The sequence below is a fragment of the Gracilinanus agilis genome, chromosome 1, assembly GCF_016433145.1.
Source record: "Gracilinanus agilis isolate LMUSP501 chromosome 1, AgileGrace, whole genome shotgun sequence".
NCBI classification, from domain to species: domain Eukaryota; kingdom Metazoa; phylum Chordata; class Mammalia; order Didelphimorphia; family Didelphidae; genus Gracilinanus; species Gracilinanus agilis.
Genome location: NC_058130.1, coordinates 83,614,801 through 83,635,684, shown reverse-complemented (window position 1 = coordinate 83,635,684; position 20,884 = coordinate 83,614,801). Strand labels below are relative to the sequence as shown.

General features: G+C 35.8%; 1 protein-coding gene across 1 annotated transcript in view; it reads left to right on the top strand.

The window, feature by feature from the left end:
• Nucleotides 1-20,884, top strand: part of ADCY1 (adenylate cyclase 1) — a 224,060-nt gene that overhangs the window by 139,592 nt on the left and 63,584 nt on the right. Inside the window, exon 7 of the mRNA XM_044676500.1 lies at nt 12,590-12,745. Coding sequence (XP_044532435.1) covers nt 12,590-12,745 — 156 coding nt within the window. The remainder of the gene's footprint in view (nt 1-12,589; nt 12,746-20,884) is intronic.

The following is a 20,884-nucleotide window of genomic DNA, read 5'->3' as shown; positions in this document are numbered from 1 at the left end:
GGATAAAAGGGTCATAAAAATTTAGAGAATTTGTGTAGCTAAATAAAGATATCATCTGTCATTGTTTAATGTAGAACAAATTCTTCTCTTCTCTCAGCTGTTGGCCACTTTAGGAAATTGTATTCATACTGTTGAGTATGGTATCTTTTTAGTACAGTAGATGTAGTAGCTAAACAAGGCATTCTGGTAAATTAACCAGCTTCCAAAAGTGTCCTTTTTAATGACTTAGGGAGTGGATATTTATAGAAGCATATGATTCACCATGTTTTATTCCCAACTCTACCCCTAAAATATGGTTATACATGAGAATATTCTTTTATCTTTTGCATATCTCTTACATTCATCCCAAAATAAAAACAATGATTTAATGTTATGAAACATGAAAGCCAGGGCAGATAATCAAGCCTTTTTTAAAGTCACAAACATTCTTTTTGTGTTTTGGCAATGTGTAAGTTAAATTAACCTTATATTCTCCCAAAGAAAGCTAGAGAAAGAATACTTCTTCACCAGAGTGTTTTTGTGCCTCAAAATGGAAAGTTGGTACATGTTACAAATGAACTGTGTACTAATTATTATGAAATTAGATGTCAGAATATTCTCAATAGTTTTATTTTTGTTTTGTATTTACTCAAACTATTAACATTCTAGTTTCAAATGCTTTATGTATTTATTACTTCGATATTTACTCATAGACACAGAACTGTAGGCAGGGTATACCCATATACCCTGAGGGAGAGTTCCCATTAGCCCTTCCACTTTCCCTCAGGGCAGATACCAAAGTGAATTCACCCTCAAGGTATGCTATGAATACTATCTATGTATTTACTCTTTCTGTGGAAGTGAAACAGGATCTATATGGGATACAGCTGGCCTGGATGCCAGGAAAACCTACCTTTTGTCCACATCTGTCACATATTGACTGACCCTAGGCAAGTCACTTATACCTCTAGATGTCCTTGGTAACTCTCTAAGACTATAAATTGCAAAGAAGGTATTGATATGTTTTGGAAGAGGGGATTCCCTTACCTGATAGTTCCCTGTATCAGTGAAATCATTGGTGTAGTCCTTATCCCTCTGAAAGTAAAATTTCTTTGGAATCTTCCATACATACCCCAAAGTTAAGGGATTAGATATTCATTTTGCTCTTTCTTCTATATAGTCATTGTTCCAATTTTCCTAGCATGACCTAATTATTTGTAAGAGCAAATATTTTTTCATGACATTTGAAGAACTCCTTCCAAAAACACTGAATTAAATTCATGTATCTTCTAAACCTAAGTCTTCATGTTTTCTGATTTAGTTGATGTACAACTGGTCCACATTTTTAAAGCATATTTTACAGAAATGATTGGGGGAAAGAAGCTGTTACTTAAAGTTCAGCCTTCCTCAAAAAATGAGGACAATAAAATTCCCTCTCTCAGTTAAAGGTGAATGGGAGCCAAATGATTCTCCACAGAATTTTCTAATAACCATCTTTTACTCTCTATAATATAATCCTCTTTGCCATGGCATTTAGTTTAAAAGAGGTTCAATTTGGACTCTGATCAAGACGATTTGGGTTCCTCAAAAGCCAGGTTAGATTGTTTCATCCAAGTCAAGTCAGGTCAATGTACAATTATTAATCAGCTACTATGTGTCTGGCACTGTGCTAAACTCTAGAGATATAAAAGAAAAGCTAAAACATAATCCCTGCCTTCTAGGAATTTACAGTTTAATGGAGGAGACAGCATGCAAAAGATGATGTACAAACAGGATATATACACGATAAATTATAGATAATCTCAAAAAAGAATATTAGCTTTAAGGGGAATTAGGAAAAATTCCTTATAGAAGGTGGGATTTGGGCTGAGACTGAGGAGATAGAGTTGAGGAGGGAAAGTATTCTAAATAAGGACAGCCAGTGAATTTGATTGGGGATGAGAGATAAGAGTGTCTTTTTAGAGGTAAGACCCGGAGGCCAGAGTCACTGGGCTGCAGAATATAAAGGAAGTGAAAGTAGAAGAGGGGAAGGAAGGAAGGAAGGTAGAAGAAGACTGGAAAGGTCAACAGGTGGCAGGTTATGGAGAGCTTTAAAAGTCAAAACCCAGATTTTATATTCGATCCAAGAGGTCATAGAGAAACACTGGAGTTTATTGACTTGGAGAATGACATCATCAGACCCACACTTTAGGGAGATCAATTTAATAGCTAAGTGGAGGATGGATTGGAAAGGGAGGAGACCTGAGGCAGGCAGACCTATCAGTAGGCTACTGAAATAATAAAAGCATGAGGGGGGCAGCTGGGTAGTTCAGTGGATTGAGAGCCAAGCAGAGAGATGGGAGATCCTGGGATCAAATTTGGCCTCAGACACTTCCTAGATGTGTGACCCTAGACAAGTCTCTTAACCCCCATCCCCTAGACCTTACTACTCTTTTGCCTTAAAACCAATACACAGTATTGATTCTAAGATGGAAGGTAAGGGTTTTAAAAAATAATAATCCATGTATAAGATGATTAGGGGACTGTACCAGGATGGTGGAAGTCCTAGAGGAGAGATGTGGGCATATAAAAAAGATGTTACTAAGGTAGAAACATTTATTAGCTCTGGAGGGTGAGAGAGCAAGAAGATGAAGTTTATACCTAGGTCATAAGACTGGGTGACTAGAAGGATAGTGGCAGCCTCAATAGGAATAGAAAAGTTAGAAAGAGGGGAGAGTTTGGAAGGAATTTAATCAGTCAATAAACATTTAAGTGTCTAAAGTATCTTAGGCTACTATTAGGGATTTTTAAAAAATAGAGACAAAAGACAGAACTTGCTTTCAATGAGCTTACAGTTAAGACAACATTCAAACAAATATATACAAAATGAGCTATATGCAGGATAAATAATTGATAGAAAAAGGACATTAGAATTTAGAGAGGTTGGAAGAACTTCCAGGAAAAGAAGTGATTTTATTCAGGACTTAAAGAAATTCAGAGAAGTAAATCAGAGAAGAGAAGGGAGTACTTTTCAAGAATGAGGGGCAGCTAGAAAAAATTCCTAGATATGAAAAATGGATTATGTTGCACATGGAATACCAAGAGGCTGGTGTTCCTGGATCAAAAAGTACAGGTAAGAAGTAAAAAATATTGGAAAGGGAGGGAGGGGCTTGGTTATGAAGGCTTTTAAAGCCAGAGTATTTTGTATTTGATCATAGAGGCAATAGGGAACCAATGGAGGTTATTAAGTAAGAGGGATGACATGGTTGGACCTGTGCTTTAAGAAAAGGACTATAGTGGCTATATAGAAGGTGGATTGGATTGTGTAGAGTCTCGATGCGGACAGAACCCACCAGCAAGCTATTACAATAGTTCAGTGATTTCATTTATGGATATGTTGAGTTTGAGATGTGTATGACATATCCAATTCAAAATATTCCATAGGAAATTGGAGGTAGAGATAAGAGGAAAAAGACTGAGTAAGTAGATAGGAGAATCAGCTGCATAATGATAACAGTTGATTCTATGAGAGTCGATTAGACCACTAAGAAAAAATAGTATAAAGGAGGAAGAAAAGAGGGACAGGACAGAGCCTTATGGAATATCCATTGTTAGCAGGAGCAACTTAGATGAAGATCCAGTAAAGAAGATTGAAAAGGAACAGTCAGATAAAGAGGAGAGCCAGAAAAGAATGGAGGCTCAGAAATCTAGATAGAAGTAAGTATCAAGGAGAAGATAATTGACGATGTCAAAAGAGTCAAGGAGGTTAAGGACAAGGATTGAGAAAACACCATGAATTTGATAGTTAAAATATCATTGGTAACTTTGAAGGGAACAGTTTTAAGTGAATCAAAAATTGGGAGGTCATACTGCAGATAATTTTAAAAATGAAAGGAACTAGAGGCACTGATTATAGAGAGACTTCTCAAAGAATTTAATAATGAAAAGAAAGAGAGATATAGGATGGTAACTAGCAAGGATGCACTGATCAAGTGAGGTTTTATTGTAGAATAGGGGAGACATGGGCATACTTAAAAGCAATAGCAAAGTAGCCAATAGACAAGAAGCGACCGAAGATTAGTGAAAGAGGGAGCAATCAATGTGGCAATCTACCAGGCATCCACAATGTGGACCTGTAGAATGGGCACCCAAAATGAAATTAAAATAACCAAATAGTGAATGAGTAGAAAAAAATAATAGATTTTTTTATTTTAAAAAGAAAAAAAAACCTTACTTTAGTATCAGTTCTAAGACAGAAGAGGACTAAGGGTTAAGCAATCAGAGTAAAGTGACTTAGCCAGGGTCACAGAGCTAGGAAGTATCTGAGGACATATTTGAACCCAGGTCCTCCCAATTTCAGGCCTAGAGTTCTATCCATTGAGTTACTTATCTGCCCAATAATGGATTTTAAATCAGAAGTCCTGAACTCAATTTTATCTAATAAGCTATTTGTAAATAAGTTATTTATCATCTCTGTGATTTTATTCATGTCACTTGCCAGTTGGACTACATGATATCTAAAGTCCCTTACAACTCAAAGTTGGTCCTACCATCATCCTTACACTGTGAATGCTTATTTATCCATCTGCAGTGCCACTCTGACTAATGATGCTTAGTTTATTCTATTGCTTTGTATCCAAACCTGAAATTCATTTGGCAACAGTTCTTAGAAATATGGAAATGGATATCAGGACTCTGCTGCGATTTTTTTCTGGGCATGCAACTGGAAGAAACAAAAATGAATTTCCAACCTGTCACTAAGTGAAGGACAATAAGAAAACATCTCATGTGTAATTTCTCTTCTGAAAAAGGACATTGTGCTTTTTCTCTTCTGAGTCCTAAGACCTAGAATATGAATAACAGTAGCTTATGCCAATGAAAGACATGCTGACTTTACAATCATCAGATGTTCCATGAATGAGTATGTTCCTAGAAAACTGAGGGGAAAACACGATGGCCACTTAATATCAGATAACAATCAAATAGCAAATGGTGTTCATAGTGAGAAGGAAATTTACCAATGAATAATTTTCCAAAATATTTTTCTTGGTATATCAGCTGCCAGCAGATTGGCAGAATTCTGGATTAAGGGGAACACCTGATGATCTACCATAGGTTATCAGTGGGCATTTTTCAATGAATAGGAAGGGATTTCAAATAACTACTTGCCTGATTTCAGCATGTAGCTAAAGTTATATGCAATTTATGATGTAAAGCTATATATGAGCTACAATTCAAGTAGATATATATATGTATGTATACATATACAGACATATTCTTTTCCTTACCCTATGAAAAATATTTCTTTATTGGAAAAAGAAATACTGTGAAATCAATATGAGAATTAAAAATGGCAAGAGAATGAAATTTGGGATGATTTCTGAAATCTATATTACTATTTTCATTATCTGATGGAAGAAAAAAAATTGTTTGAAATGTTACTCAAATCCTCAAATATAGACACAATGACACTTCAGTTTTTAATATAAATTCATATATAGTATATGTGTATTATATATTTACACATGTAATATATAGATACAGTATATCTATATTTTTAATGGAATCATAAATATAATCCATTTGTATTTGTATTTTCATCTATAGGAAAGACTATTCTTTATCAATGAACTATTAATACTATAAAATTGATAGTGAAGTCCAGTAGGTGCCTTTTTGAATACCCAACTAAAGCATTATATGAAAATATTACATTTGTAAAACCAATCTGAGATTTAATAATAATAATAATCACTAGCATTTCTAGTACACTTTAAAGTTTTCAAAGTACTTTACAAATGTCTTATTTAATACTTACACCAATTCTGTAAGATTGGTGCTACTATTGTTCCCGTATTACAGATAAGGAAACTGAGGCAAGCAGAGGCTGTGACTTACCTACCATCATATAGATAATATCCAAGGCAAGATTTAAACTTAGGTCTTCCTGACTTGGCTCCAAGATTATATATAGAGAGGTACAAATTTTCATGTTTAGCACCCAAGAAAAAATACTAGAAAGGACTGCCTTTGTTAAATGTGAAAATAAGTCTTTCTTTGCAAACAAAGGATCCTGGGAAACTTAGTTTCAGGTCATGTAGTGTTTTTAGGGTGGGTTAATTCTTAGGAATGTATGCGTGTATGTGTATCTCTATTTAGATAGATATGTGTGCATATGTGTATGTCTGTTTTGTTAATGATTCCCCAAGTTAATGTTGTATACATAACATTTTACATAATAACTTAAAGAATTTCTCTATCAAAAGGCAATTTCTTTGATTTGTGTTGTAATGAGATACTTAGTCTCCTAATATGTGTTCTAAATTGTTCCATTCAATATAGTTTCAGGGAATTAGAGCCTAGTTAAATTGAAAGCATCACTCATAGCTGAATGTTGCAAATTGAATGAGTTTTAGACTAAATTCCTGGAGCCAATCAGGAACTGTTACCTTGGGGAATTAGCAAAGGCTTGGGTTTTCCACTGGGGCTCCATTTCATTTGGCAATCATAACAAGAGGGTACAGACTAGCAGCAGCCTTGTGTTCCCCTAATCACAGAGAAGCGAAGGAGTCTAAGAGGAAGGCCTTTGAAGAGGAACCCAAACCTCCAGGGGAGGAGATTAAAAACCAACCTGCTTTGTCCATGGTCCTGGGAGTGATTTGATGCTGGGTCACATCCTCTGAACTCTAGCAGCACCACCAACCTCATCCCACCTATCACACCCCATCCTGGTAAAAGGGGAGTTCTTAACCATAGTATATGTAATGGAATCATACTTTTAAACTTACTGTCTTGTGATCTATTGTTTACCAAGTACAGTTAGGCTGAAAGGCTTATAAAGTCTTTTCTAGCTCTAAAAGGAAAATCTTATGATTCTGAAGTAAACATATTTTTATAATAATAGATACAAATAATGTTAAGGAGAGGCAACGTGGTATTCTGAAAGAAGACAAATCTTAGAATCAGGAGATATAGATCTGAATCCCATCTCTGTACCAAATATCCATGATAAATAGATAAATATGTTTGTTAAGTATTTACTATGTACTAATCTCTGTGCTGAGTGCTGGAGATACCAAAATAAGAAAACAAGAAGTCTCTTGTCTCAAAGAGCCTATCTTCTAATAGGGGAAGAAAAAAAAGATGAAAAGAGAGGTGTGGGGAAGGAGAGAGAATCTACATGGAGTAGACCAGCGAGTCACCTATAAGTGAAAAGCACAGGTAGTTGGTGCTTCTTATATAGCAGGTCCAAGAAGGGATTCACAAATTAGGCTGTAGACTTTTGGAATAATCTTCAGGGGCACAAAGCAGTTTCTGGAGAGATAAAACAGACCAGAGAGAGAGCTGTTCTGTAAAGCAAGTAGAAAGCAAAGCAAGCTTGGACAAGTTACTGAACCTCTGTGGACCTCAATTTTCTTTTCAGTAAAATGCAAGGGTTGGACTGCCTATTTGTTCAATTGAGTATAGGGTGGGGTGTCACTGGATCTTGCAGTCTTCTTGTCTGTGGTCTTAGCATCTTCTAATCTCAACCAGAAGGGACCTTAAAGATGATCTGATCACCCTCCTAATCTGTAAAAACCAATGCTCACAGCAGACCATGGATATTTATTCTGTTTCTTGGTGAGAAATGGGGCTGCTCTGTTACAGTAGGTGGCAGCTACCATGGCACATTCATAAAGGCTGTTCTATAACAATATGGCCCGCTGCTGAGCTGATAACCAACATGGGAGCAAGGGTCATCTCCTCAGTAATAAAAACTGATAGGTATATCACACTTCAAAGTTTAAAAAAGGCTTTGTTCATGAATTCATGCCTGTAAAGGAGATACCATAGGTATTATTATTCTCATTTTACAAGTGTTCAAGGCAGAATTAAAACTAAATCCTTACAGTCTCCTGATCTAAAGATATGCGAAGAGACTGGATGGCCAACAGTAGCACAGAAGGGATTCTTGCATTGGGTTGATTTCTGAACCAGCTAGTCTTTAAAGTCACCTCAAACTCTAAGAGTCTCTAATTGTAATGGGCTACCCTGATCCATATCTGTTTCTTCATTTACTGATCAATCAGTCTTTCAAAGGTTTTGTTAGGCAGCTTGCCCAGGGCCATCATTGTGCTCTTACAGACTGGAGTCAGAAGCAGGTTCAGCTGGTACAATTGAGATAAGCAAACTAAACTATATCTGATCCCACAGCTATCAGCATCACTTAATCTCACAATGGCATATGCTGGATGGGACTAACTCCAGTTGAAAAATATCTATTACATTACTCTCTCCACATCATGTGTGCATGCACACACACACACAGAGAGAGAGAGAGAGAGAGAGAGAGAGAGAGAGAGAGAGAGAGAGAGAGAGAGAGAGAGAGAGGAGAAAGAGTGAGTTCAGGAAAAAGACTCAAAACAAAAGCTTTAGTGCTATCTGAGCGGAATCTCCCACTATTCCTTTTCACTCACTCAATCTCTTGGATATTCAGTAAAGCTCTACACTCTTCAATGCCCCTAGATCATCCCAAATTTTCTATTAACATTTAATTTTTTCTCTGAGGTTGATCCCTACATCTGCTACAGGAGTTCCCACAACATTCTGTCTGTTCTCTGGTACCCCTAAACACCCCAGTAGGCCTTTTCCCCCCAGTTGTTTCCTTCTCCATCTGATAATAGACAAGTAAAAGTTGGGGAGGGATATTTCTGCTATGAATTCACCTTCATGACTCACCTTCCAGTCATAATGCATTCTAATAAGTTCATAGGAAAGAAAGGCATTCATTTTGCTCCCCCCATCCCTTTAGCAGCAAGCGAAACTTGAAGTTGTCATTGCTGAAATAGATACTTGACTTTTCCGTCATTTTTCTATATTTATTAAGCAGAAATTGAATGATTTCTGATATGAATTCTCTAGATCTAAGGTCTCAAACTTGCCATGGGTAGGCTGTTTGAGCATAGGAACCCCCTCTCCCTCAGAAAAAATGTTTTAGTTATTATTTTTTTATTTTTCCTAGAAGAACATACCATCAAAATTTAAAATAAACAAAGATTTGAGATAACAGAATTTAGAACTAGAAAGATAAGTTGGAACTCAACTAAAAGTACAGTGATTTAACAGATAAGGAAACAAAGACCCTGAAATGGAAAATGGTTTGTCTAATTGAGAGAATAGTAACACAATGAGATTGATGATATGAACATAAAGCAAAGAGATCATTTGTTCTTTGAGAACACTACCTTAGGTCAGTAGGATTTCTTCTTGCTCTTACATTCCATGAATACCTGACATTTCTGTTGACTTTGACATAATATTACTGCCCCTCCTGGAAAACAATAACCTATGTACCACACTCTCCACATTGACAGGTTCACTAGAAATCACATTGGAATTAGGAATCTTCTTTGATATATTTTCCTTCTGTCACCAGGAAATTCCCAAGATCTTGACTAGGGTGACTATAAACATTAATCTGCTATTTAGATATGAGACAAACAGAATAATTATCATAAATAAAAGAATCAATATCATTACATAATGCTATAGATCTTATTTCATCCATCATCATTTACTAAACTGGTACCATATTCATAAATTGAATTGTTTATTTGGGGAGAAAAGAATAGTGAATTTAATTACATAAAGGATGAGCTCTGAATTTGAAGGTATAAGTCTTGGTTTCAAGCGCTGATTCTGCCACTTGCTAGCTATGTGATGTTTGATGAATCATGTTAGCCATTTAGTCCTCAGCTTCCTCACCAGTAAAACTGGAAAATAATACACCACTGAGGAGCAAGATAGTTGTGAGATAAATGCTTTATAATCCTTCAAGCACTATGGATAAAATCGTTAGTCATTTTCGTGTTTATTAATAGTATAGATACCGTGTGTTGAGGAATGAGTTGGGTAAAAATAATCTATATGAATAATTGAAATACAGCAGTAGCTTGATTAATACACATCTTAGAAAGAATGCTCCATTGAAACAAAGTTTATACTAAGAACCTTTCTCTCCAGTGGACTTGGATATTTTACATGTAATTTATTGGTAGAGCAGAATCCCAGGTGAGAAAACTTCTCCTAAATCAGACCAGCAACTTCCCATCTTAGAGAGACGCCCATTGCACTGAGGGTCTAAGCAACTTGCCCCTGGTTACATAGCCATGTAGCAGAGGTAGAAGTTGAACTCATATATTACTGCCTTCTTAGCCATTTTGTGATCCAGTTTGCTATGTGCAATACTTCCTTTAAGTGAGTGCTCACAAAGTATTACTTCCAGACTCATTTTCTATCTTGCCACTTTGGATGATCTAAGTCCCAGAGTGTAGCTGACTATTGTATCCCGAAAGTCCTAATCTGACAGATTGGAATGTTCTAATAATAGCACTCATGGGTCCCATTTAGTGTTTCCCCAATATCAATTAACCAGTTAATATCTCCCCAGTATCAGACTTATGTGTGAATTAGCTTTTACAAAGGGATATTTACTGAGAAAGTATAACAGGGACAAAAATTACAAAAACATCTTCCCAAACTGGAAGGTTCACTCATCCATGAGCTGACATTTGGACAAATAATTAATGAACCACACACTTGGCTAACTGGATACCTTTTGGCCAGAGGAGTCAATTTCAGAATAAGACATTAAGGGACAGGGAAGTCGCTTCATTGGTCAGCTGGGCTGGTTCCTTCAAGAATGCAACATTTGAGCTGATGGACCACTTTGCTCTCTGTGGGCTGAGTCAAGCAGATTTCTTGACTGCTGTTCAAGAACTCAGCTGGTACAACTACTAGCTGACTCTGATACCCATCCAGTTGCTAGGTATGTGATGGATCTTCCAGCTTTTCAAAGATCAAAAGGTGGCAACCAAATCAGTTTCATCTCTGAATATCTAGTCACCTATGATCAGGAAAGAATAACCAGAAGAGACAAAAGGAAGAGGCACCATTCATCCATGGACATATGATGGCTGATTGGGGGAGGTTTTCTCCACCCTATAAATCACGCAAGTTCTTGTCTTGCTTGCTTCCAAGGAAGCAAGTTATCCACTCAAATAGTTTGTGTAGATACTCAATTCTGTTTCATACTGTTAAGTCAGCTCCACAGGCTCTAAAACCAATTAGAATATTCTTCATCTACCACACAGCACTAGTTCCTCAGTCGTTCATGGGCTAAAGAAGGCTCATCAAATGTCCATGTATTTGATTGGAAGTAACTAAGAAAAATCATTCATGCTCTAAGGACTGGATCCTTGACCATTCCTCCATACACCTGCATATCCCTCCATATTGTTTTTCTGCTCTCTCTTCTCCCCTTTCATGCATTCCAGTTGATGGTCACTCAGGCAATAAACATTTGTTAAACATTTACTATCTGCTATATGCTGTGAAATTTGCTGAGGTTACAAAGAAAATTAAAAAAAATTAAAACAAGCACCAGCTCTAAGAAAGACCCCAGGAAAAATTGCAACCAGTGCTTTCTATTTCTGGCCATCCTTTCTTGGACATCCCTCTCCATCCAACTTATTCATTCATTCCACTTCATTCTAACTTATCCAAAATAAGTGACAATTTCATTCCCACACTATGTTATTAGCTATTTTATTTCGATTAGTTTCAATTCAATTAAACAAACTTTTTTGAAGAATGTACTATTAATACTGCTAAGTGCTGGGAGAATGGAATGGTACAGTGTTTGAATATGATAGCAGCCCCTTGTTCTTATGGAAAGTCTAATGAAAAAGGGATAAGACTCATATTGGCTACAAAAAATAATAGTATACCATATATCATCTGTGAAAATGGATAATAATTTACATTAGTGATATATGAAGTAAGATGTTTGTGTTACAATTGATAGCACTCATGTGGGTACATTTTATTGTGACATCTTAATTAGCATTTACGGTTTAGTTTTGTATCTCCTTATTTGGAGGACTAAAGATTTCTTTATCGATTTATACCTTTTATCCTTTTAAAGTTATTTACAGAAACCAACAATCAGGTGCAAAGGGATTTTTAGGAGTGGAGGCTAGCAATCCATTTAAGGACATAGTGGGATTAACACTTCCTTACCTCTATTTTCCTGTTACTAGAGGTCTGTTCCCAGCAGCTACTTACAATGCGCCTCTTAGTCATTTCTTGAAATCTGCATTTAAGAGACTTCTTGCCAGCCATGTAGTCCCCTCCACTCCATTCCTTGCTGGTCTCTTTGAAGGCAAGTTGACCCCAGCCTGATTTTGACATAAATCCAAATCTTGTTTTCCTTTGTCCCAGTACTCTCACATGTGGATTTTATATTCTTTACCACTTTTGGTGTTATTTTTGTTAGTGCTTAATGATGTATATCCTCCTTCCTTTTCTGACATTCTGATAGAAAGATTGCTTGTATGTTTTTTCTTCTGTTTATAAGATTTCTGACAGAAAAGTGTTATTAGAATCCATCTTTATTCATGGAGAGATTAATATATTAGTTATATAGTTTTATCAGTTTTGATTATTATCATTTTTATGGTCAAATGATTTAACTATAATTTTATTTTTAATATTTTATTATTAATACATTTATCATTAATAAGAATACTTATTAATGACTTTATGATCTTATTTTAATGTTTCATTTTTTATTTCTTCTTTGTTTGAACAGATATTTCCTGGACTTATTCTCTCAGATATAAAGCCAGCCAAAAGGATGAAGTTCAAAACAGTCTGTTACTTGTTGGTCCAGCTAATGCACTGTCGGAAGATGTTTAAAGCAGAAATCCCTTTCTCCAATGTCATGACATGTGAGGATGATGACAAGGTAGTAAAGAGCCTTCCAATGATCTGTTTATGGGTTGAATAATTCTGCTTCATAGAACACAGAGGGTAATAGTGAAATTAGAAAGAAAAAGGAGAACCCATCTCATCCATAACTGTGTAGAGTTATGGTATAATATATTTCCTAAATTAAAAAAAAACTTCAGGAAAAGTGATTTTAAAATTTTCTTTTATTACTATCCTAAAACTTTTACAATTTTTTTCCAATTTATAATTAAGAAGTTCTTCTTTGTGTGTTTCTTAAATCTGAAATTGCAGTCTAATATGTGAGGTCTTTTATTGCAGTTATATGGTTCAACTCTATATTTTTTCATGGAAATGCATTTTGCATGGGGTATTCAAGTATAATTATCATATTATTTGTCTTAAACCCACATCTTAGTTTCAATCTGAACACCTCTAAGGTCAAACTCAGGTCTAGGTATCCAATTTATTGCTATTAACAGATCAACTAAGAATCATACATTGAAATAGTAAAAATTTTAATTGGTACAGGATCATAAAAATAAATATTAAGGAAATTTCTTAGTTTTGGATCCCAAATTATTGCAACCTTACTCTTCCTTCTTGCCAGAAAAGCCTAGGAAAGCAGGTTCTCAATGACTTGAGAGTCAAGTTGTGAAAGCTTAGGCTGAAGACTTTCTCTCTCTGGGTAGCTGGAAGGTATTATTTTATTCTCCCTGGGGCTGGATACTTCAATGAAAGACTAAGACTGTGTTTAAGATTGTCTTTTCCCTTGACTCATCTCAGCATGCCTGATCCTATAATCAGTTTCTTTCCCCTGTGGCTCCCAGTCATACTGTCTCCATGAAAATGCATTATCAATGAAAGGAAGATAGGGGAAGGGAATTACTCTAGCCCTTTCACTGATAAGCTGAACAGAAAAGAAAAATTCCTTAATTTCTTAATGTATTAAGGGGTGAGATGGGGTCAGAAGTGGAGGAGCTCTTTTCAGGTGAGATATGATTTTTCTTTATTGGAGAAGAAATAAATTCCTTCTCTGAAGGGAAAGGAACAGTCTAGACTAGAGCTTAGAGCTAGCAATTATATTTTTTGTTCTACCTGAAGAAAACACAGAATGACAAAATAAATATTATTAATCCAGGGCAGCTGGGTAGCTCAGTGGATTGAGAGACAGGCCTAGAGATGGGAGGTCCTAGGTTCTGTAATGGAAAGAAAAGGGAATATTCTATTCCCCCAACTGCCAGGATTGCCTCAGGTGGTTTTGCAAGTGCAAAAGATTCTTGCAGCAATTCTGCATTACAGTTCAAATCTGACTTCAGACACTTCCCAGCTGTGTGACCCTGGGCAAGTCACTTGACCCCCATTGCCTACCCTTACCACTCTTCTGCCAATACACAGTATTGACTCCAAGATGGAAGGTAAGGGTTTTAAAAAACAAAGAAACAAATAAATAAATATTATTAATCATCACACTATTTTATAAAATGTTTTGAATCATATCAAAAAGTCTTTCAAATTGTCTCAAGTTAGTCCATTTTATCTTTTTTCTTTATAGAGGGTTATTTTCCAGTGCCATTGCAATGTACCTAGACTATTTGATTTTCTAGTCTAGTTTGCTAGAGTAAAGGACTTAGAATGAAGTTTTAGAATGATATAAAGGTAGCCTGATATGATGCATAGATAGGCAACTTCAATGTTAAGAACACTCAGATCTAAGTCCTGCCTCTGGATATAATCCTAGTTATGTGCCTGGGAGTAAGTCAATTAATCTCTAGTTAGCTCTGAAAGTCTATTATTTGCAAGATATGCTAACCTGTATTGATAAAGGAGGTCCTCTCAAGTGGAAGTTCACTATACTAATGAAATTGTAAATTTATCCTTATCCAAATAGAATGTAAACACCTGCTACCCAAGTGGCCTTTCCTCATATTTGCCAATGGATCTGTACCTAAGAGCAAAATCAAACAATGATTGTTAATGAATGAGATCATGAAAGAGTACGGCGGGTATTCCAAATAATTAAAGCAATAATAATAATATTTATATAACACTTTAATATATATAAAAGTTTTTTTATAAAGCAAAACTTTACGGTTTGCAATACACTTATGCAGGTTTTGCCATTGGATCCTTACAACAACAATTGGAGTTTGGTGCCATTATTATTCCTATTTTTATAGACGAGGAAACTGAGGCTGAGAGATGTTCAATGACCACCCTAGTGCCACACAACCAGTGTCTGAGTAACATTTGATCTCTGATCTTCCTGAAGCCAAGTTCAACTGTCTTTCCACTACGCCACTTGGTAGAGAAGGATCATGATGTGCCATCCAAATTCTTTGTCTCCTATACTCAAATGTAGGGGCAAAGTCAGTGCCTAATGAGATAAAATATTATCTTTAGACCTGTATGATTGATTAGAATCAACATATATCCTTCCTTACTTTTCCTCTTATTTACATTATAATCCACATGTAATTCTCAGATCTTTCTTCTCTTCACTCTATACTGAAGTGGTCCTGACTTTTTTGATGTCTCTTTAGCATTTTCTCACTCTCCTCACTGGCAATGTCTTGTTAGTTAAGATGCAAGAAGAGCCAAAATACTTTAATTTTTATACATTCTTTTTTATTTTTCCATTGTAAATATACAGTCTTTTAATCCTCACAATGTATTCTTGAATCTTTTGTAGGCTAGCCAGGAAAAATAATTACTATGCATATAATTTTTACTTAGAGAAATGTCATCTGATAAATTTCAAGCAATTGATTACCAAATCAACTTTTCAAATACAATCCATTTTTTATCAGGCACTGTTGATATTAGTATTTTTCAGTCTGTCACCCTCTTATCAAACATTTACTTAGTGCTTTCTGTGTTCAAGATATGGGACTAAGGACTGGTAATGCTGGGATTATGTTAAGAAGGACATACCTTTTGCATTGAGGAAACTTGTCACCTACTGAGAGAATAAGTTATGAGCAAATACATTTGATGCAAAGAAGAATGTTCATGATAAGGGCAAAAGGGAGACCCAAAGTGTTTTTAGAAAAGTTGTTTCATGAGCATTAACCTAACTTCTGATTAGGATCCAAGATGCTATCACTTCATTTTCTATACCAGTAGATGGGGTTGTTAAACCATCTGATGTTTGACTTCCCAGTCACAGGGGAGGCATTTGGAAGCCACCATAGTAAAGATCTCTGCGTCTGATTCTATCGAGAGATTTTGAAAAATGTATAAGTAAATATGTCACTTTGTCAGTGTTAGAATGTTCCCAGTTACCAAAAGTAGTAAGTCATTTGGCTTTTCATTTTATGAAGTTTGGCAGTTCTCAAAGCAGTCACATCAAATGTCTCATTTGAGAAATTGACTTCATGTTCACATTTTGGTTTTCTTTTTCCTCATAAATTCCACAAAGGTAAATATCATGTCTTTTCTAAATTTTATGACTCTCCTAGCACCTACCACAGTGTGTTATGTAAAAGGCACTTAGAAATATTTGGTGAATTTTTAATTTCACGTACCACATCCAGAAGACCTTCTCCACAGGGATCCCATGGCTTTGGAAATTAGAGTTCTAAGCTACAATATCTCTATTGGGTTTGGAGTTCCTCATTTCTGAAGAAGGTGGTCAATAAGACCAAGAGGCCAATGTCACTTCCAATAAACCTTTTATTCTCCAATCTAGCCATCCTCAGTTCTCTTAAACTTTTCTTAACCTTTCTCAGTTCTCCTAGCCTCCTCTTAACAAAAACAGTTTTATGTTTTTGATCCTTTTTTGAACAAACTTTATTAGACTGTCAATGCCTCTCTTAAAGTATGGAGCCCCAAACTAGACAGAATACAACAGATACGAAGTATTCAGAATCTCTGAACATTGGATGGTTCTTCCCAAACTCCCCATGATCTGGACACTATACATGTTTATTTTTAAGATCTTTGTAAAGATGATAGCACTTGGAACAATTCTTTTTAATTCAGCATTTCAAATCGAAGCAAACTGACATTGAAATCAATCTTATTTTTTATTATAATTTCATTTTTCATGACATTATTCCTAGTGCTTACTATTGTCAGTTTTTTTATCCTAGCACCACAGACTCTTTACATTTTTAATGTAATGCAACCTGAGATTGCAAAACTATTACTCATTTTTACAAACTTGTATTCAAATCAAACTCCTAGGTCTTTTCCCCTGAACAGCTGCTAATATGTGCTTCCCTTATGCTGCCACAGCAGGTAGTTGAGCTCATCTTCATTAAACACTTGTGATAAAACTGATTCCTCACAGTCCATGGCCAAAATGGACTTGTACCTTCCAATAAAACTATGGATATCTTCACAGTCATCACAAGCTGAGATTAGGCACTCTGCAATGGTACTTTTAAAATAACAAGGTGGCAGCAGTCAGTGAGGGGGGTGGAGAGGGATAAAGATGGTCTGCATCACTGCAAGGGACTTCAAAAACAAGCTTAGTCTTGGGAAAACAGAGGAGAGATCTTGGATTTAGAGTAGAAACAAACTGATGAAATCCTCTAATCCCACCCTTTCATTTTACATTTGAGCAAACTGAGGTTAGAAATAAAGTATCTTCATGCCATACAGGAAGAAAGCCAAATAGCAGGGAATGAGACTTGTGTCCCACTCATAGCATCATGGACTTACACTTGGAAGGAAACTTCAAGACCACAAAATTCAACCCTTCTCATTTTACAGATGATAAAACTGAGGCACAGCCAGGTTAAATGAATTGTTCTGGATCATAAAGCTAATAAATGATTTGAACCCAGACCTTCCTTCTTTAAGTTCTGCTACAAGAAAACTAATTCTTTTATTAGTTTCTCTAAGGTGAACTTGCAAAATTTCTTTCCATTTTAAAGTCATTTGTAATTACCTTTGACTTAAGTGATTCTGAGAATTACAATAGATGCAGTTTAATTTCTCCAAGTATCAATTTGGTCATTGTACTATGATTAAGCACCAACTGTAAAAATTAGACACAGACAGCCTAAGAACTATATGATTTACTTACCAGCTTCTTCCCCTATATCTTACATCCCCACTTCTGATATTGCTAAAATGCAAGGAGGATACTCAGTTTTGAGCACTATTGTATCCAAAGGGATAGGAAATTGCAAAATGGAAGATTCACAAATGTTTTAGCAGGTAGCAAAGCAGGGAAAGAAATATAGGAGCAAATTCAGGGAGTCAAAGGAAAGGGAAAGAGGAGGAGGCAAAGGTAGAAGTGGTTTGTCAGATGACCAGCGCCTACTTTTAATTTTATTCCGCTTATACTAGTCAAGTTTATTAAAATGCTCTCAAACTGCAACTAGAAAGTTACAAGCCATAACTTGAGTGGAACTGTTATAGGCATAGAGCTCTGTAGATCATGTCACCCTCCCCCATTCAGTAAACTTTACAGATTCCCTATCACCTCCAATATCAAATATAAAATTCTCCATTTGATGTTCAAAGCCTTTATAACCTACCTTGCCCTGACAACCCCTTCCCAACCTTTTTACACTTTGCATTCCCTCCACCTCCTCACTCTTTGACTCAGGGCCACTGGCCTCCTTGCTATTTTTCACCCAAACCATTCTGTTTTTAACTCTGGGCATTTTCACTGGTCATCCCCCAAGAGTGCTCTGTTTCCTTTTCTCTTCCTCCTCTTTTCCCTGGTTTCCTTCAGGTTCCAGAGAAAACTCCACCTTCCACAAGATGCCATTCTCATTTCCTTTTAATTCAAGTTTCTTCTGTTGTTTCTTTCCTTTTTTGTCATGTACATAACTTGTTTGTAGGTACATAACTTGTTTGTAGGTTGTTGCCTGTATTTTGTCTCCCCCTCTAGATTATAAGCTTCTTGAGGGAAGGGTTTCTCTTTTTCATGTCTTCATATCCCTAGCATTTAGCACAATGTTTTTCACATAGAAGGCACTTAATAAATAATGCGTAAACTAATTGACTAATGGAGAATTTATTCTCTCTCAGCTGCCAGGGGGGAAAGATCTATCTGAGCATTTGAGTCAGTAAAAATATCTGATTATTGGATTTCCCTATACCTGAATGGAAGAGTTTATCCTCAACTTCCAGTGGCTGGCAGTTTTGAGGTCCCTTGAATGTCCTTTAATTGTTAAAAAGAAACCATCTTGTCCCAGATAATGATTTTAACAAATACTTCTGCTTCCAAAAAACCTGGGACTTCTGGTGGTTCTTAGACTCTATTTCCACAAGTCCTTTAGTGTTTCTGATTCCCAGAGACTAAAAAAAATGTCCAACACAGAAAGAAACTTCCCTATTGTCAGAAATCCAGATTTAATCTTCATTGAGCTTGAATTTCATAACTTAACACTTTTTTTTCAATATCAATTGGCACCAAGGTTATAACCTTTTCCTTGGGTTTGACAATGAACACAACTTACATGAACAGAAATGGAAATGATTGATCTTATCAAGCTCATTGTACAATTAGATTATGAGCCCTGTGACTTGCTACTAGGGAAAAATCCTGGAAATGAATGTTCACCCCCAGAGCTTTTTTTCTGCCTTATTACCATTCTCATTTCCTTTCCTTTACTATAGATTGCTTTTAAGCTTTTTAAAGTTTCTTGTCTTTGTAGAAAGCTCTGGGCTGACAGATAGAAGGCAGCCTATTTCAAATAGGTATTTTGCAGGCAGTAAATGCTTCAACTTTAGAATGTGCCACACAGGGACATATGTACACTTATAATGAAAGGGAAAGGGGTGACCCTAATGAAATGCTTAACTATGAAGCTACTTGTAGTTCGCTCTCTGTCTCTGGATTTCTAGGCACATGGTCTATTATTCTTTACAATCATAGATTGTTTTGATAGGTAGTATTCTAAGAGAATAAGCTGAGCAGCAGTAATGAAACGAAGGAAAAGCCAGAGGGATCTAATTATTCTATCTCCAGTCCCCAAAGCTAGAGGCTATGAGGTGATTATAATAAATCTACTGTGAAAATGGCAGTACTTCGGATACCAAAGGTCTTAGACATCCCTTCACATGTGGTGATAATAACATATATGCACTACCTCACCTCCTCATTATGAGGAAAGTAGATCCTAGTGTTCCATAGAAATGAAAGCTATTTTTTAGGAGAGAGAAGTCCGGACTGTTTCTCTAGTTCAATAACTTTAACTTTCCATAATTTTCCAATATTAAGGAAAGTAGCAACAACTTAAACCTAGTGCCCAGACACAGAGCCCAAGATTTCTAGAGTTATTAATTCCCCTCCTCCGACTTTTTTTCCTATTGATTTTTTGTATAGTACCTATGACTCACATAGTAGACCACTCAGATTCATGGTGTTTGATGTGTCTAAATCAGGAGTATGTTAAAGACAGTTAATACATATTTGGGAGAGCCAATTGTTAAATATTAAATGAGGATTTGCACTTTGGAAAAAGGAATAGTTTTACAAATTGGAGATTAATTTATTGTCTTGTTGATGATCTAGATTTAAGTCATGGATAAAATGCAGATTAAGCATTTATGTTTATGTCATTTAGAGAGTCAGTTTTTTTTTGGTTGTTTGGTTGTTTTTTCCTGACCTCAAGTAGCTTTCATTTTATTTTTTATTATAATAAATTTTAATTTTTTCTAGATTACACATAAATACAGTTTTCAATATTCATTTTATGATATTTTATAATCCATGTTCTCTCTCCTTCCAAAAGAAAGCTAATTGTTAAACATTTATTAATATGCCACTGGTCTATTGTTGTTCCATCATTTCAGTAATGTCTGGCTCTTCTTGACCCCATTTGGGGTTTTCTTGGCAACGTTCCGTTCTCCAACTTGTTTTACAGATGAAAAAACTGAGGCAAACAGGTTTAAGTGATGCCCAGGGTCACACAGCTAGTAAGTGCAAGGCTGAATTGAAGTCAGGTCTTCCTGACTCCAGTCTTAGACTCTATCTATTGCACCATCCAGCTGCCCTCCACTACTGGTCTATACAGTGATCCCTCACCAATTGGAGGATTTATGTTCCAGAGACCCCTTGCAATAAGTGAAAATTGTGAAGTAGCAGTGTTATATTTATTTTATTATATTCCATAAAAATTTATTTGTTTAGAAAAGATTTATAAATATTTATAAAATTATATATAACAAGACGTTATATATATATATATAT